This window comes from Pithys albifrons, chromosome 7 (assembly GCF_047495875.1).
Source record: "Pithys albifrons albifrons isolate INPA30051 chromosome 7, PitAlb_v1, whole genome shotgun sequence".
NCBI lineage: Eukaryota > Metazoa > Chordata > Aves > Passeriformes > Thamnophilidae > Pithys > Pithys albifrons.
Genome location: NC_092464.1, coordinates 55490913 through 55508560, shown reverse-complemented (window position 1 = coordinate 55508560; position 17648 = coordinate 55490913). Strand labels below are relative to the sequence as shown.

Here is a 17648-nt window from a genome sequence, read left to right as displayed (position 1 = left end):
CCCTGATCATCTGCTTCGCTTTCTGCATTACCATAATAAAAACACCCTCTCACATCACAGAACCATTGTAAGGATAAATACCCTGTCATCTTGAGAGGTGCCAAAAACTACTTCAACAGCAGAGAGGTGTATAAATATTGCACGTGGGTGTGGAGGTGAGAAGCTCAAAACTCTCAGTTGCCTTTGCACATGAGTGCAGCACCCAGCAATGTTGCTGGAGCTGCTCTGCTTATCTCTCATAAAACATCTGCAGTCAGTGAGCAGAGACTCCATCATAGGCCTGTTGCAGTTAGCTGACAAAGACATTGAAAGTTTATCACATTTTCTGAGCCAGGACTTAGTATTTCTTTTATTTTTTTTAATTTATTACTCTGACTCACTTGCTCTCTGGATATAAAATCAGGAGTTCCTGCATTTTGTAAGTTGTTTGTTATGGACAGTGAGCCATTTGGCAAGTTCAGTTTATAACCAGGTTAATATCTCTTGCTCAGTTGGTTAAAACTTGGCAGTAATAATGCCAAGGTCATGGGTTCAATGCCAAGGTCATGAGTTCAATCCCCTGTGTGGGCCACTGACTGAAGAGTTGGACTCGATGATCTTTGTGGGTCCCTTCCAACTCAGAATAGTCTGGGATTCTGTGATTCTATTGTAGGGAAGGTGTGTTTTTCTTTAAAAAAGCAATAGTTTTTTTTTTCTAAATGAAAGAATTCTTGCCCTGACATGCAATTTTCAAAGCACTAGAGCACAACTGTGCATGTTTAATAAGGCAGCATTGACAGGACAGAACGAAATAGCTTTAGAGTGTATAAATATATGTTTTGTATATATTTTATTTACTCAGTAGAGGTTAAAACCTGAGTTCTGAAGCGTGACCTGCAGGTAAAAAAGCCTGTCTGCAGCATTCAAACCCACCAGGCTGGAGGCCAACATTAACCACCCAAGGACAATGTCTCAGGTAACTCCAGCTGACAGATCCCCATCAGGCTGGGCACAGCAGTTTTTTGGGGTGTGGGAGAGAATTTTGCCTTGATTTTCTGGCTTCTGAGATTACAAATTATGAAAACCAAGAAGTTTGTTACCTTAAACCACTCTAACAAATCACTTCCCCCTTGCCTTCAGCAAAACAATGCAATGTGTTTGCAACCAGCAGAATAAAGGGAATTGAATGAGTATAACCAGGGCAGAATTTGGGGGGAATCAAATGCCACTCCAAGAGTCAGTGGGAGGCTGCAGAGCTGCTGCCCCCTGACATGTTTTGCATCCACTCAGCCTCGTAAATAGATGATTTTTCTCACTGAGACATAGAAAGAATTAGGAAAGGAAGAAAATCTGACTGCAACAATACTACTTGTAAGTGCTTTCAGTGTTGGGGTAAATATAAAAACAAACAGGAAGGAACTCAGACAAGGATTGCAAGAATTCACACTGTCAATCTGAGCTTTAATCTAAAGAAGAAAAGAAAAGAAGAATATAGACTTTGCTCCTCTCCTTGGTGTTGCTGATGCAAAAGGAGTAACTGCACAGAAAGTGGGAAGCTTTGAATTCACCCTTCCAGCACACCTGAAGGCACATGAGTCATAGAACCAGATATTTAATACATACTTTTTTTTTTGTTTGTCCACACTATCTTGGTACTGGGCAATTTCTTCTCCTGCTGTTGTTCCACTGCATTTCAATACCAAAGGAAATGCTTTCTCTCTGGGGTATGTCCCACATAAGAATTCTGCCATTTGACCTTTGATTTTTTTCTTTTTTTTTAAAGGGAAGAAAGAGTTTGTTTTTTAAAGGAACAAAAATTAATTGTTTTCTCAGAAATGCTTGTATGATGATAGGACAGCTGCAGGAGAAACAAAAAAAGAGAATTTATGCTTGAGTGAAGGACAGGGAAAGGTCAGAAAGCAATCTGCAGGACTGCAGAAACACCACGGCTATTCCTCAGAGCAATTTCTTTGAGCAATGAAAGGAGTAAAGCCAATTGCATATGCCTCAGATACCAAACAAAAATAAAGTTAAAGTAGATGTCAGACTGCATTTTGCATTTCCTGTTGTCCTTGTGAAAAAATAGTGTAATTTCCAGGCCACAACATCAATCACATCGTGATGTGCTGCTAATAAGGCACATCAATGCCAGTTCTTGTCAGTCATCAGTCAGTGGCTCTAAGGATGGATTTCATCAGCAAGCTGGAGGGTCGGGCCCAGAGAGTGCTGGTGAACGGGGCTGCATCCAGCTGGGGGCCGGTCACCAGTGGTGTCCCCAGGGGTCTGTGTTGGGTCCAGTCCTGTTTAACATCTTTAGTGATGTTTAGATGAGGGGATTGAGTCCATCAGCAGCAAATTTGCTGATGACACCAAGTTGGGAGGGAGTGTCGACCTGCTGGAAGGCAGGAGGGCTCTGCAGAGGGATCTGGAGAGACTGGAGAGATGGGCTGATTCCAATGGGATGAAGTTCAATAAGGCCAAGTGCAGGTCCTGCCCTTTGGCCACCCCAACCCCTGCAGCGCTCCAGGCTGGGCACAGAGTGGCTGGAGAGCAGCCAGGCAGAGGGACCTGGGGGGACTGAGGGACAGGAAGCTCAACAGGAGCCACCAGTGTGCCCAGGTGGCCAAGAAGGCCAATAGGATCCTGGCCTGGATCCAAACTAGCGTGGCCAGCAGGCCCAGGGCAGTGACCCTTCCCCTGGACTCTGCCTTGGGGAGGCCACACCTTGAGTGTTGTGTTCAGTTCTGGGCCCCTCAGTTGAGGAAAGAGATTGAGGGGCTGGAGTGGGGCCAGAGAAGAGCAACGAGGCTGGAGAAGGGACTGGAGCACAAGTGCTGTGGGGAGAGGCTGAGGGAGCTGGGGGTGTTCAGCCTGGAGAAGAGGAGGCTCAGAGGTGACCTCAGCACTGTCTGGAACTGCCTGAAGGGAAGTTCTGGCCAGGTGGGGGTTGGTCTCTTCTCCCAGGCACTCAGCAATAGGACAAGGGGGCACGATGGGCTCAAGCTCTGCCAGGGGAAATTGAAGTTGGAGAGCAGAAAGAAATTCTTTGCAGAGAGAGTGCTCAGGCATTGGAATGGGCTGCCCAGAGAGGGGGTGGATTCCCCATCCCTGGAGGTTTTTAACCTGAGCTTGGCCGTGGCACTGAGTGCCATGATGTGGTAAAGGGACTGGAGTTGAACCAAGGGTTGGACTTGATGATCTCAGAGGTCTTTTCCAACCCAATCTGTTCTAAGATCTAATGAAAAGAACCTATAAAATGTGAGCCCTGTTTTTGTTCTGAGGTGTGTTTGTTACTCATGAGCCATTGATGGGTTTTCCCTTTAAATTCCCCCTCACTTTTTCCAGCAGTTTCAGTATGTAACCAATCCCAAATATTTCCCATCAGCAAGTGATTTGAATACCAACATCAAACTTTTGGATAACAAGAGTTTCCTGTGGGGAATTAAAATCAATGGGAATAGAAGTCTGTGCTGTACTGAAAGGTGTTCTATTGTGGCACCTTTCACTCCATTTGAGTGGCAGATTTTTCTGGCAATGTCTCATACTGGTTGGAATGTGACAACTTAAAATGTCAGGCACTCCTGGGTAGGGGATCAACAAATCTCCTTGGCCTGGAGGATTTACTCAGAGGAGTAAAATCATGAAGCCTGGTCCTAGTTTCTCCTGCAAAGCACTAACCTTGTTATTTTTTGGCAGCTGTGAATGAGAATTCCTTGGGAAAGGAACAAAGGGAAATAGTCTTGCTTGCCTTGTATTAACAGCAACAAAGAGCATTCAGTGGTGTAGGTTAGAAAAGCACAAGGCAGAGCAGAGTTCAACTATGTCCTTACTATAAAGAATGAAAAATATTGAAAACAGATAATATAATATTTGAAAACATGTTCACAGACAGCTCAATGCTTTTCCAGAGGGGAAAGTGTCAAAGCGTTAATGAAAAAATGGATTTAAATATGCAAATTTTAATATTTTCATCCAAATCAATGAATGTATCATTTAGGTAATATTTATAGGAATAAATTTTCAAATTTTTATAAATTTTTAAAGTATTTTTTTGAACTAGAACATACCTGGCTGCTTTGCCAGTATTTATTTTGCAGTTGTTATGTATGTTTGCCCTTGGTATTTAGAAAATATATTTATTCCTGTCTCATGGACAAAGAGGACATGGCACAAGATTCCAGGAGCTGCTGTTAGAAAGAAAATGTAGGATCCATTTCTTTTACAAGTCTAGGAAGTTTGACGACATGCATGAGTTATTCCAGTGCTTTATTTGATTTAAAAGCCTTAGTGGAAGTTAAATTTACAATGTAAAATATAATGGGCTGTAAATGAACCGTTCTAAAGATCTCATTATCAGTACTGTTTGTTACCGAAATTCACAATTATTTTGATGATAGGATGCCCCAAACACAGCCTATTTTGTGTAATTTATCCTCTAGCTTTTTTCCCCAGTGCCCCATTGGTCTTTCTGCACAGAAGCCCTGAGAACTCCCCCACAATAAATCATACTTGGGGTTATTCTGCATGAGTACATCAGTTTTCAACACTAACACATAGGAAATTGGAAATTTGCATTTTGCACATGTTATGGGTTCCCCTAGGTGGGCCTAGATTTGGGCTCTGCAGTCTGGACTAGGCTGAAGCTGTCAGCTGACTTGAGCTGGGCTGAGCTGACAGCTGACCTCTTCTAGCCAGTAATTTTGTATTCCATACCACATTATGACATCATCTCCAGGGAAGTAGGAACCAGTGTGGGAGTGGTTAAGGCAGTCGCTTCTCAGCCCTCCTCTTGGGAGGACGCACGATGCTGTCCCAGGGGGGATGGAGAGGACCAGGCCCACCACTGGCTCACAGGGTATCTCAGGAAAGTAAAATGTGTTGTTCTGGGTCTCTCCTTTCTGCTTGGGTTTGTCTCCCTGGGGAATAAGTCTTTTCTTAAGTAATGTGTAGTTAGGACAGTAGAATTTGTGTGTTCGTTAAGAAGTTGAGGTGGGGAACTTGTTGTTGCAGACTTGTGTGAGTGTATATTTGTACTCTCTTCTAATTGTCTCTTTCTTTCTGTGAAAAATATATGTAGATTTAGTATAAATGTGGTTTGAAGTGTTTTTTTTCTTTCCCCTCTCTTTTCCTCCCTTTCCCTGGTGTTAGGAGGGAGGCTTTTCTCTCTGTGCTTGGGGGGGTTGGCAGTTGCTTATCTCAAACCAAGACAGCACATAAGACCTTAAGGATTTAGAGAGCTATTTTTGGCCTGAGATGGGTTTCCTATTCGAAGTGTAATATTAGTGCTGCTGTCATGACAGAGCTCACAGAGCAGCCCAAAGCAGAGTTTGTCTGTGCTAGGTGCTCAACTCTTCCTCCAATGTTTTTATTCTGCTATCTTCACACCCAGGAAAAATCAAACACTTCAGCTTGTAGCTTGTTTTGGCACAAGTTTGGGGGTTATCTATCCATAAGAGAAAAAGAAAAACCACATATAAAAGTGAGTGTGATGAGTTTTGGCAATACAGAAAAAAATAAAAAGGGAATTCAGTGAATATGGCATGGCAGCAATTTTTTTTTTCCTGAGTGATCTGTAAGAGACCAACCCAATTCCAACCTGAATGGGTTTCCTCTCCCATAACTGCATTAGTGAACAGAAATACTAAATATGCATGACCATTATTCATGACAAAACTTTTGCTAAATTAATTAAGTGTATTCACATTCTCAGGAGTTGCTGTATGTACAGTCCTGAATGTGAAGGACATGGTTTATAATTTGTCTTTGAAGCAACACTGCATAGTGAAACCTGGTGAAATTCCTGCATGCAAGCCCAGTGGAAACCATTACCTAGAGAACCAGCTACTTCCCTTCTGCTGCACTAGAAATACATCATATTTATTGGAATTTATAAAATAATCATGCTAGAGAACCATCAGACTATCTGGTGATTCGAAAACAATCCCTCAGGATTTAGCAGAGGGTGGTGCTATGTCTGAGCAACACCAGCAAGGGACAAAGCTTTGCTATGGTAAAATGAAATGAAGGTGGATATATGGGATATAAATGAAGGATATGACTGAAGTGTGTGGGAAGAAAATACAGTCTATAACCCAGCACCATGTGAAAAGACTGCCTGTCCCAGTTCAGCAGGTGGGACCAGTTTATCCCTGTGTGGGTGTGACCAAAGCTGGGCATTCTCCACCCTCCATTCATTGCCCAGAAACTGTGCCCAATGGCCCATTGGCAGCAGCTGCCCAGGGCACAGCTGAGCCCTCAGGCTGGGAGCTGGCTGGGAAAGAAGCCTGGCAGAGGAGCTGGGAGAACTGCCCTGCAGGGAGTCCTTGGCACCTCCACACCCACCTGAGGGCTCAGCTCTGCTCATGGGCCAGCAACGATTCCAAAATCCCCCCTGACTGCCAGAGTCAGATCCCCCAGTGTGGAACTCCCTGCCCTGGGGGAGGCACTGGGGGCTCCCACCCAAACCTGAGGGGAGAGAATCTTGGGGTTTGGGCACCTCTGGGACCACTAATTGGATGCAGAGGAGGAGCAGAACCTGGCCAGGAGGAGCCCACCACTCTTGCCCAGACTGTGCCATCATCTGCACCAACAGGTTTGTCCCTTCCTTTTCCTTTGGACTCGGGGGAACCACGTGGGGCTCAGCACAGGGGCCACCAAACCCCACTGTGTTTGTGCCCCAGGGGGCTGGGTTACACTACTACTGTTCTGTGGGTTAAAAGCAATTTCTCTTTGTGTCATTGTATTTACTGCAATATTTTTATTAAATTGCAACTCTGACTTACAATCTCTCCTGAGGTGGGTTCATTTTTCCTGCCAGTTTATCTTTAAACCAGTGCACTGCCTGTTTCAGTTATAAACTCAGTTTCCAATAAGTGTGCCTAAAAGGGAGCAGGGATGGATATTTACATAATACTTCTCAGATTTTGGCTTGAATAAAAGGAGAGATGTTAGGAAGGAGTTGGGAAGCAGAACAACACAGGACAGGCTCTGTCCCCTGCTGCCAAGTCATCATAATGAAGAGACTTCCCTGTCTGCCTGCAGAATTCCTGGCACAAGGGGAATGCAAAAGCAGAAAACCAGCTTATGAGGCTGCAGGTTTCTTTAACATCACAGATACTGATGAGAAGAGCCATCACATTTTTAGTTGAAACTTCAAGAAAGTTTTAAAATTATTAGGAAAAACAACAGATTTTATGGTTAGACCGTGAAAAAAAGAAGCAGAAATAAATGAGTGCTTTTATTCTCACTTGTTGTTGTTGTATCCCTCTTTCCCTTGCTCCTTGCCTTTCTTTCTCATGCAGACCTGTGTGTCTACAGAAAATTGGCATCTTACAATCATTGATTTTGAAAATCCAGAACATACTTTAGGCATTTCCAAAGGACTGACATAGATCTGAAAGCTCTGTGCCCTTCCTTATCCTTGCAAGTTCGATCTCTAACCCATCTGAACTACTAAAACACCTGTCCTGGTTATGTAAGGATAAAATAAATGCTGCCTTCCCAATATTTAAGATATTTAACCCAAATCTCATACCTACATATCTTCAAATATGTTTCTGAATGACAAGGTAGATTTTTTTTTTAAAATCCATGTTTTATCTAAAGAAGTAACCATGATATTGGGCTAGTCAGAATTTACTGTTCAGCAGCTCGAGGCTGTGGAATAGGCTCTGCCAGACTTGCTATTACTATGGGCATTCCTGATGCATTTTGTTGGTGTGTGATTTGATTGAAAGAGCCAACCTATAGTCCTAACGAGAGATATGGGTTTAAATAGTCACATTTAAGTCCTGGGTGTATAATTTGTCTTCTTAGCAAGAAGCATTAAACAGGATTTACTTGTTTAATTAATAAAAGCCAAAGCATTGATTCTATCGTGGTTTTTACCCACAGGCAAATAGTTCTCTCCTTCTCTGCCTCCTGCAGCAAAGCATTTACCTTTTATGCAGAATGGTCCGTCGTAGGCGGTTTTGGAGCAGTCACAGGAGTAGCCATTGTACTTCTCCACACACTTGCCCCCATTGGCACAGTACATGCCATAGCTGGTGCAGTGGCCAGAGCAGCCAGGCTTCACCCCTGGAGTCACTTTGGCTCTCTCTTCCAGGTCCAGGGTCACCCCGTTCATCCTCAGGGAGCGAATGCAGCCCAGGAACCCTCGCTGGCCTCCTGCAGCACCTGGGAGGGAGTGTGGAACTGTGAGACAACACTGAGCAGAGCTGATTATTCTTTACATGAAATGCCCTGCTGAGCTTCTGGCAACAGCTGGAAATGGTTTTTAGAGATAATGGTGGAAGAAAAGGGCTTGGCCCAGTTGCTAAGGTGTAACATTTCCATGACTAGTGATGATGGAAATAATGCCATAATATGCTTTGTGGTGTTACAGTTTTCAAAGTCACAAAGGGCAAATAAAAAGATTCAAATCCCCACTCTCAGTTTACAATAGGAAATACAGATGTTCATTTTCAAGCAACATCAGGTCCACTGGTTAGTTGTCTGAACACAAAGAATGTTACATCAAAAGCTACACTTGAAAGTCTGAGTGGAGATGATTTTTCACAGCAGTTTATAAGAACTATTCTTTTTTAACCCCTAGTAAAAATACTTGCTGAAAAATATGATTCCAGCAAGGAAAGTCTTATCTGAGGCTGGATTAGAAACAACGACCAAAAACACAAACTAAAAACTGCAAGTAAGTATCAAATTCATTCTAGGTCTGACTCTGGGTAGGGTTTAAATCTCTACTCTTGAGTGTAGTGCTCCAATCATCAAGTTATATGAAATAGATATTATTCAGAAAGAAAAAAATCTAGTGCAGATCATGACATTTGTGTTTTGGCAATAATGGCACAATTTATTTATTGCCCTTATTTGGCAATAAAGGTGTTACAGTCAATTCAAACCTGAGAAATAAAATCATCATTATTAACAATTCTCAAAGAAGTCAGACTGGAAAAAAATTCCAGTTGTTCCTGTTTTCAGCAAAAGGCTTTGTATTTCTTTTAAAAGGTTAAGGGTCTCTCTTTTAAATAAACTTCATCTTTCAGCTTTTTTTTGAAACTGACTTTTATTGGGATCACAGTAGTAAAGGAGAATGTGAGCCTGTAAATAACACCTGCACATCTGGTGACATCACACACAGTTTGCAGTGACACTGGGCTGGTGACTAAGGCAATGGAGGCTTTAAAGTTCATTTTAATTAATTTGTATTGGTGAATGCTGACAAACACGGAAAAAAATATGTTTTTTCTTTTTTTCCCTTCCCTCTTCTCTTGTTAGCAGATATCTAGAGAGGTATGAAAGTGCTTCTTTACTCAACGTTTCATGCAGTTCTGATTCCAGATAGTGACACTTGGCATGCAGGCATTTGGCAGCCCTGGGGCTAAAAGTCAGAGAAATACAAGTGCTCCTGCAATAACCTGCCCAAAATGTGGTGGAAATCAGTAGCTCCAGAAAGCAGCTGGACTAACGTGGTTTCAGGGAATGGATTTGTATAACACTGTGTGGTGCTTTCCTACATCAAATGGGCAAAAAAACCCACGGGACTAAAGGGAAAGGACTGCAGTGAGATCCATGAACACGAAAGCACAGGCTGACCAACCCTAAATAGGCTGGAAATGCTGCCAAGGCTAAGATGGGCACTGCAGGCACATGCAGTCCTGGCAAGACCTCTGCAGAAGTTTTCACTTTTGTGGTGAATAAGTGTTTGTGTTTGGAAGAGACACTTGGCAAAAAATAGGTTTGGCACTACAGGCTGCTGGAGGCACTTTGAGCCAGGAGCTGCAGGTGGAGAAAGGGAAAACTGACAAGATTCCAACACACAATATTTTTCTCTCAGTTGATCTTTGTATTTAGGAACATGCATGTCTATTTTTACCTCTCCTTCCCTTCTCTCTTGTGTCGGGAATTAAAACTGTTGACATTTTGGTCTGTGTTTATACTAATTCCACCTGTGAAAAGATTTATCCTTTTCCTGCCAAGTTCTAGGGAACAAAAGCTGATAGAGTGAAAGCTTCGTCCTTGAAGAGACACTTTGCATAAACTAAAGTTACTTGAGTCTCTCCTATTGATTGACAGCCTTTGGAGGAGAGCTGAGATGGGGAGAGCAAGGAGGGAGAGGGAGAGACCAGCAGGGTCTGTGACCTCTTCCTGGGGGGTGGTGGCCTCACCTCACCTCCCTAGGTAGACATCTCCAGCGGGCTCAATAAAAGGTGAGAGGGCTCGTGCTCTTGGGGGTTGGTGTTTTTTTCCCCAAAAAGAAAGCAGGGACACTGCTGTCTGACAAGGCCTAGAAGATGTAGCCCCTGCCTTGGAGGAGTGTCCTGAGTTGGTAAAGTTTATTGAGGTGCTGGAGCGGGGCCAGAGAAGAGCAACGAGGCTGGAGAAGGGAGTGGAGCACAAGTGCTGTGGGGAGAGGCTGAGGGAGCTGGGGGTGTTTAGCCTGGAGAAGAGGAGGCTCAGAGGTGACCTCAGCACTGTCTGGAACTGCCTGAAGGGAAGTTCTGGCCAGGTGGGGGTTGGTCTCTTCTCCCAGGCACTCAGCAATAGGACAAGGGGGCACGATGGGCTCAAGCTCTGCCAGGGGAAATTGAAGTTGGAGAGCAGAAAAACTTCTTTGCAGAGAGAGTGCTCAGGGATTGGAATGGGCTGCCCAAGAGAGGGGGTGGATTCCCCATCCCTGGAGGTTTTCAACCTGAGCTTGGCCGTGGCACTGAGTGCCATGATCTGGTAAAGGGACTGGAGCTGGACCAAGGGTTGGACTTGATGATCTTGGAGGTGTTTTCCAACCCAATCAACTCTATGATTCTATGATTCTATGACAACCTTATGTGAGTAACTCTTTGGTGAGTGGTTGCTGACACATTTGGGCTTATTTCTTTAGTCTCCCTCCTTCTCTCTCTCCCTTCTCTTTGAGGTCCTGCTATTTGGTCACTCATGTTAATAAAGACACTGTGTTTTCTGGACTCTCTGTGGTCTTCAGCCCCATTTTTCCAGCAACTGTAGAACCCACCCTGTTACACCTGCCCTGTTACACCCACCCCATTACACCCACCTTGCTTCACCCCCCCCACCCCGACCCCCACCCACCGTTACACCCACACCATTACACCCACCCCTTTACACCCCTGCTGTGACGCTGGAGGAGCGCAGCATCCCACACCACCCCAAGTGCTGCTGGCAGGAAGGACACAGGGCAGAGAGTGTTCAGCACTGAGAGAAGAGCCCCGCTGCCCCCTCCCCATCTTACCAACGTAGAGCTGGCTGTACAGCTCCAGGCGGGTGTGCCCCTCCGTGGGCGCCCTGCGCACCTCTGGGGGCAGCAGGTCCACCTGCAGGCTGGCCTGCTGCACGTTCCTCTCGGCCGTCACCCGGTGCCACTGGTCATCGTTGAGCGGGTTAGGAGAGCTCACCACGAGCTCCACTGGCCCATTCCCGACGTCAAACGAAAACGAGACCTCTGTAGCAGCTGAAATACCAAGCAAAAGGTGTTTGCAATGTGGTTACGGCCTTGCATTGTGAACACAGTCACTGATACTGCCTAAACAATAACATACTGCCTAAACAACTGGTGTTGGGTCCAGTCCTGTTTAACATCTTTAGTGATGATTTAGATGAGGGGATTGAGTCCATCAGCAGCAAATTTGCTGATGACACCAAGCTGGGAGGGAGTGTCGACCTGCTGGAAGGCAGGAGGGCTCTGCAGAGGGATCTGGAGAGACTGGAGAGATGGGCTGATTCCAATGGGATGGAGTTCAACAAGGCCAAGTGCAGGTCCTGCCCTTTGGCCACCCCAACCCCCTGCAGCACTCCAGGCTGGGCACAGAGTGGCTGGAGAGCAGCCAGGCAGAGGGACCTGGGGGGACTGAGGGACAGGAAGCTCAACAGGAGCCACCAGTGTGCCCAGGTGGCCAAGAAGGCCAAGGGGATCCTGTCCTGGATCCAAACTAGCGTGGCCAGCAGGCCCAGGGCAGTGACCCTTCCCCTGGACTCTGCCTTGGGGAGGCCACACCTTGAGTGTTGTGTTCAGTTCTGGGCCCCTCAGTTGAGGCAAGAGATTGAGGGGCTGGAGCGGGGCCAGAGAAGAGCAACGAGGCTGGAGAAGGGACTGGAGCACAAGTGCTGTGGGGAGAGGCTGAGGGAGCTGGGGGTGTTCAGCCTGGAGAAGAGGAGGCTCAGAGGTGACCTCAGCACTGTCTGGAACTGCCTGAAGGGAAGTTGTGGCCAGGTGGGGGTTGGTCTCTTCTCCCAGGCACTCAGCAATAGGACAAGGGGGCACGATGGGCTCAAGCTCTGCCAGGGGAAATTGAAGTTGGAGATCAGAAAAAAATTCTTTGCAGAGAGAGTGCTCAGGCATTGGAATGGGCTGCCCAGAGAGGGGGTGGATTCCCCATCCCTGGAGGTTTTTAACCCGAGCTTGGCTGTGGCACTGAGTGCCATGATCTGGTAAAGGGACTGGAGTTGGACCAAGGGTTGGACTTGATGTTTTCAGAGGTCTTTTCCAACCCAATCCATGATTCTATGATTCTATGATCACTTTAAGAAGAAAACGGCAACAGACTCCAAACCAATTACATTAATCTTTCATCTCTGTAGCTTTCCTGTTTCCATGTGTTTTGTTTGTTGGGGTTTTTTTCAATTAAATAAATGGTGCAGAAGATGTCTAATTTTTTTTTATTTTGAGGGCAATTAATTTCTGCACTGAACCAATAACACCGTGTTATGACCTATGTGAGATTTTATGGCTGAAAACGAAATGGCCCCTTAGTAAGAACTACAATGCTCTGTTTATCATGGATGATTCCAAGCATGTTTGTATGGCCAAAGTTCCCTAACGAAGCTTTGGGCAGGGCTGTCCCCACGTGGGTGTGCCCTTCCAGCCTGCGCAGTGGATTTCAGGTGAGGCTCAGCGTGCACAGAACTGGCCCCACCGTTTAAGTCCTGAGGTTCATCTGCCACGGCCGAGCGAGCTTGGACAGTGACAGTGAAGTCCTCAGGACTAGAACCTACAGCACCCGGCATTTCCCAGGAGGTCTCCCATCCGAGTACTAATCCGGGGCTGACCCTGCTGAGCTTCTGAGATCTGACGGGATCGGATGTCAGGGAGACATTTAACTGCCCAAGCACGTTTAGAAATTTTACAAATGTACATTAGACCCTCTGGACATGCCTTTGGATCATCCTTGGCAAGTATGTAATTGATATTTATTATTAGATGTTGAGTGTGATTAATAACATACAAGTTATTTTTGAATAAAGAAATAAAATTTTGACTTTGCTTCTCATATTTAACTTTTATAACTTGGGGCTGCAAATTATATTCTGGTGGCAAACCATCAGATGAAAGGGTTAACAGAAAATATAACATTCCCAAAGGAGGATACCAGACAGAAGTAAAGAAAACCAAAAGTTCCTTTTAATTTGTTTTACTTATAAACAATATAAAAAAAGCCAGAGCTCCCTTTTAACTCCTCTGAAAAATCTTGGGGGACCAATTATGGTTTCAGTATTCCAGGACAGCTGTGGTTCCTTGTTTGCTTGAATTAATAAAACACTATTATAAAAAATTGGGGTAAAAGCACCACTCCATGGTCATTATCACAAGCAATACTGATAAATAGTGGGAAATATATTTGTACATGGCCTAACAGATTTTCACAAGGTTATGTCAGACTGTATTGTCAGTATTTTTATGAAACTGAAAGGATAGGAATAATTTTTTTACAGAAAATGTTCTTTGAAAACAAATCTGTTCTATAATTGAATTTTTTTTCCCGAAAAATTGGCTACTTCTGAAAGGAAAAAAATAAAAGCTGTTGCACTGTCTGTTCTGTGCCAAATAAAATAATTTCGTTTCTTGAATGAACTGCCTTTCATAAGCCATGAATTCAGTCTCTTTGGCCTTCTGCACTTTACAAGGCACAAAATCCATAAAGCCAAAGCTTGTTGTTAAAGAAATAAAAATGTTTCATTTTAATGATGCTTTGTAACTTCTGTGGCTCTGCCAATAAACTCAGGCAAATTAGGACTTCGAGTAAAACCTCTCCAGTACTTAAATTGTATGTCGTGTTCAAGTCTATTTTCAAGGGGGGGTGTATAATTCTCCTTTACTTTTGCTTTGAAGAAGCACTTCAGATCTCTTCACTGTTGGGCTTGACTTGCTTCCCAAAAGCTGCCTGTCTACAAGGCTGTCAAATAACAACCCCTTAACAGACTTTTCCTCTTGTTCTGAGGCAGCTGTTAACATTATTAATATTAATGTTAATTTTGTTTGTGGGTCCCTTGGCTATTATCCCATCCAGGATTTTTTAAAACCTCCACAAAAATGCTTTTTTGTTTGGTCTTCTGGATGGAAGTCTCTCTATTTTTTTAAAGGAAGGTAATTCTTCTTTTAAAAGGGAAAGTGTAGGGAACTGGCAAATATTTCAGGTAGATGTTCTATGTGTCCTAGTTGAGCAGGAGGGACCAGCTAACCCTGTGTGGGGGTGATCAAAGCTGTGTATTCTACCCCCTCTATTCATTCCCCAAGGTCAATGGGCCATTAGCAGCAGCTGCCCAGGGAGCCATTATCACCTTCACACCCAGCCTGAGGGGGCGGAGCTGCTAATGGGCCATCAACAGCTCAACACCCCCTGGCTTCCAGAGTTAATCACCCATTGTGTGAGTCCCTGCCCAGGGGGAGGGACTGAGAGCTCCCTGAGGGTACATAAGTGGTGGGTAAGAAGACCTTGAGAACCTCTCGTCGGATCCAGAGCAGCAGCAGGACCTTGACAGGAGGAGATCACCGCTCTCACCCAGACCACAGCCCTCGCCTGCACCAACAGGTTTTCCTTTTCCTTTTGCTCTGGACTTGGGGGAACCACAGGGGTCTCAGCACAAGGGCAAACAAACCCCCTTGGGTTTGTGCCCCAGGACACTGGGTTATACTGCTGGGGTTTTGTGAGTTGAAAGCAATTTCCCTTTTGTGTCAGTGTTGCTATTGTAATATTATTATTAAATTTTAGCTCTGACTTATAATCTCTCTCGTGGTGAGTTCATTTCCCCTGCTGGTTCACCTTTAAACCAGCACATATGTCTGCATAGTCTGTCTTTGCACACAGCTTTGAGCTGATATTTGGATGACAGCAGAAAAGAGACAGAATTGAATCTGTACTTAGTGGAGTACAATATTCATTTTGAAATGAGTATCATTTGTATACATTGTTATTATATTTTTATATTAAATGTTATAGTTAGGGAAAGAAAAGCATTTCAGAAAGTCTGCTCATCAAAGGTCATTTTCAGTGCATGTCCCTACTGACGTGCTGAATGTTAGAGAAGATAGTACAGCACCTGTGGACTGCCCTGATCCTTCCTCAAACAATCTAAAACCACGATTCTTACACCAAAGGAAACTTATTGACTAGACTGATGGATTGCAAAACCATGAAATATATCCATGAAAAGGCTTTAGAGGATGTCTCACAGGCAAGTCATGTCTCTGGTTCTGACTCTCCACTTCTAGTTCCATTTTCAGTCTACAGAATAACTATATTTTCCAGCCATGGAAATCTCTAGGTAAAATGACAGGTACTTGTAGCTTAAGAGGAATAGAGAAATATCTGACCACGGGCACCTTAGTCAGCAAATGAAGACAAAAGAAATTGTACCTTCCTGCCCAAAATGAGACAGGAGACCTGGTGACGACTGGCAAGGAGAGGGTTGAGGTACTCAGCTTTATCTTGTCTCAGTTTTCTCTGGTATTTGTCCTTCCCACATCTTTTGAGATGTCAAGGAGGAGACTGAGGGGATGAAGAGTTCAGTGTCAGGTTGGACCAGACTTGGAGAACATTGTGCTGCTCCCACTCCTTTTTCCTCTACCCCAGCTTTACTGGTGGCCAAGGTGGTGTCCCTTTGGTCAACCATCCACTGTCCTGGCTGTGTCCTTTTCAAATCCTTTGCCACCCTCACCCTCCTGACTGGGAGAGAAGTGGGATGGAGAGAAAGCTTTGAGGCTGCGGCCAAATCTGTGCTGGTCAATCCCTTTGTAGCTCATGAAGAGAGTTTTCCTAATGATAATTTTATTTTCTATTCTACCAAATACAGTAAAACTCAAGGCACTTTTTATGAGGATAAGGATCAGACTTGGAACAATTGTCTGAAATTGCTTAATTATAAAATAGAAAAAAAAATGTGGGTTTTAACTTATTCAGTTAGTACAAGGTTTTGTGATGGAAATTTTGTAATAGTTTTTATGTGCTCCTGCTACAGATATTCACTCAATAAGCTGAGGTTTGTGGTTTAATTTTACCCTTTCTGTGCCTTGTGCAATTACATATAATTAAATCTGAACATGTTCCTTTTATCGACCCAATTTTCTAAGGTCTCAGGTCATTGTCAGCCATCTGTTCAGAACATGGAAGAGCAACTTTGGCAAACAAAACGTCCTTCTTACTCTTTGTTCTGTGTTTTTGTGTTTTAGCTTTTCTGAGAATCCCAATCTTGAATCTCTGAGGTATTTCCCCCCAAAAAATGGAGGGACACAACTGAGCCACTGTGCAGGAAGAGCTATCCAGGCTGGAAGAGTGGACTAACAATTTCAACAGACAAATGTAAGTGCTTGCACCTGGAAAAACCTCATGGAGGACTGGAGCCCAGACTGGAATTTTCCCAGCAGGGGAGCAGCCCTGTGGAAAGGGACCTGGGGATCCTGGTGGACAACAAGCTCAGTATGAGTGAAGAGCTCATGCTGTTTACAGAAGAAAAAGCAAACGGGATGCTGGGTAGTGATGCCTCCAGACCCCTTTTCCCTGTGAACAGAAACACACTGAAGACAAGTTAATGGAGAAAGATACAGGGTTTTGTTATTGGAAGCTTCTGAGTTCAAATCCAGAGGGGTTTGACCTCTAGGTCAGGAAGTTTCAGGGTTTTATACCCCTTATTACCATCCAATCAGGACTCTCATTTCTCTTGAATGCCCACCCAAAAGGTCTGTCAATCTACCCCCTTCTTCATGGTGGGGGCAGTCAGGCCTTCTTCTGTTGTTTGTCTCCTGTTATCTTGCAGGTGGCTTCTTAAAAACATTGTGGCCTTGATTCAACTTAAAGCAGCTCCTCAACTCGTGAGAAAGGCACTTAATATGCACACCTAAAATCAGAGTAACTCAGCAGAGACTATATGATTCTAAAACCTACTAAAATTAGATTAAATTCTTAGGCCTCAGAAGCATCAATAAGGACATCACCAGCAGAGATAAAAAAGTCATTTTCCCACTCTTCTCAGTGCTTGCAAGGCCACACATGGATGTTTGATGTTTAGTTTTAGTCCCAACTACACAAGAAAGATGTTGCCAGGCTGAAGGTCCACAAAGATGATCAAAGGACTGGGAAGTCTCTCAAATAAGGAAAGGCTGAGAGAACTGGGTATGTCCAGCCTTGAGAAAGGAGGTTTGGGGAACACCTTATCACCATGTTCCAGGATTTAAAGGGTGGCTCCAAAGAAGATGGAGACACCCTTTTTACAAGAATTCACATGGAAAAATGATGGGTAATGGGTAGGAGTTACTCCCAGGGACACTATAATTGCTCACAAAAGGAAAGTTCATCAAAATGAGAAGAATCAGCCACTGGGATTATCTCCCCAGAGAAGTGGTAGGTTCCTCAACATTGGGCACTTTTAAGATTCAGCTGGACAGG

At 44.3% G+C, this 17648-nt stretch overlaps 1 protein-coding gene across 2 annotated transcripts in view; it reads right to left on the bottom strand.

Annotated features, from left to right (window-relative positions):
* CNTNAP2 (contactin associated protein 2) overlaps positions 1 to 17648 on the bottom strand; it is a 1051893-nt gene that overhangs the window by 94361 nt on the left and 939884 nt on the right. For both annotated transcript variants that reach the window (XM_071559619.1, XM_071559620.1), the window contains 2 exons: positions 11225 to 11443; positions 7918 to 8154 (listed from right to left, as the gene is read on the bottom strand). In XM_071559619.1, the coding sequence (XP_071415720.1) occupies positions 7918 to 8154; positions 11225 to 11443 (456 nt within the window). The remainder of the gene's footprint in view (positions 1 to 7917; positions 8155 to 11224; positions 11444 to 17648) is intronic.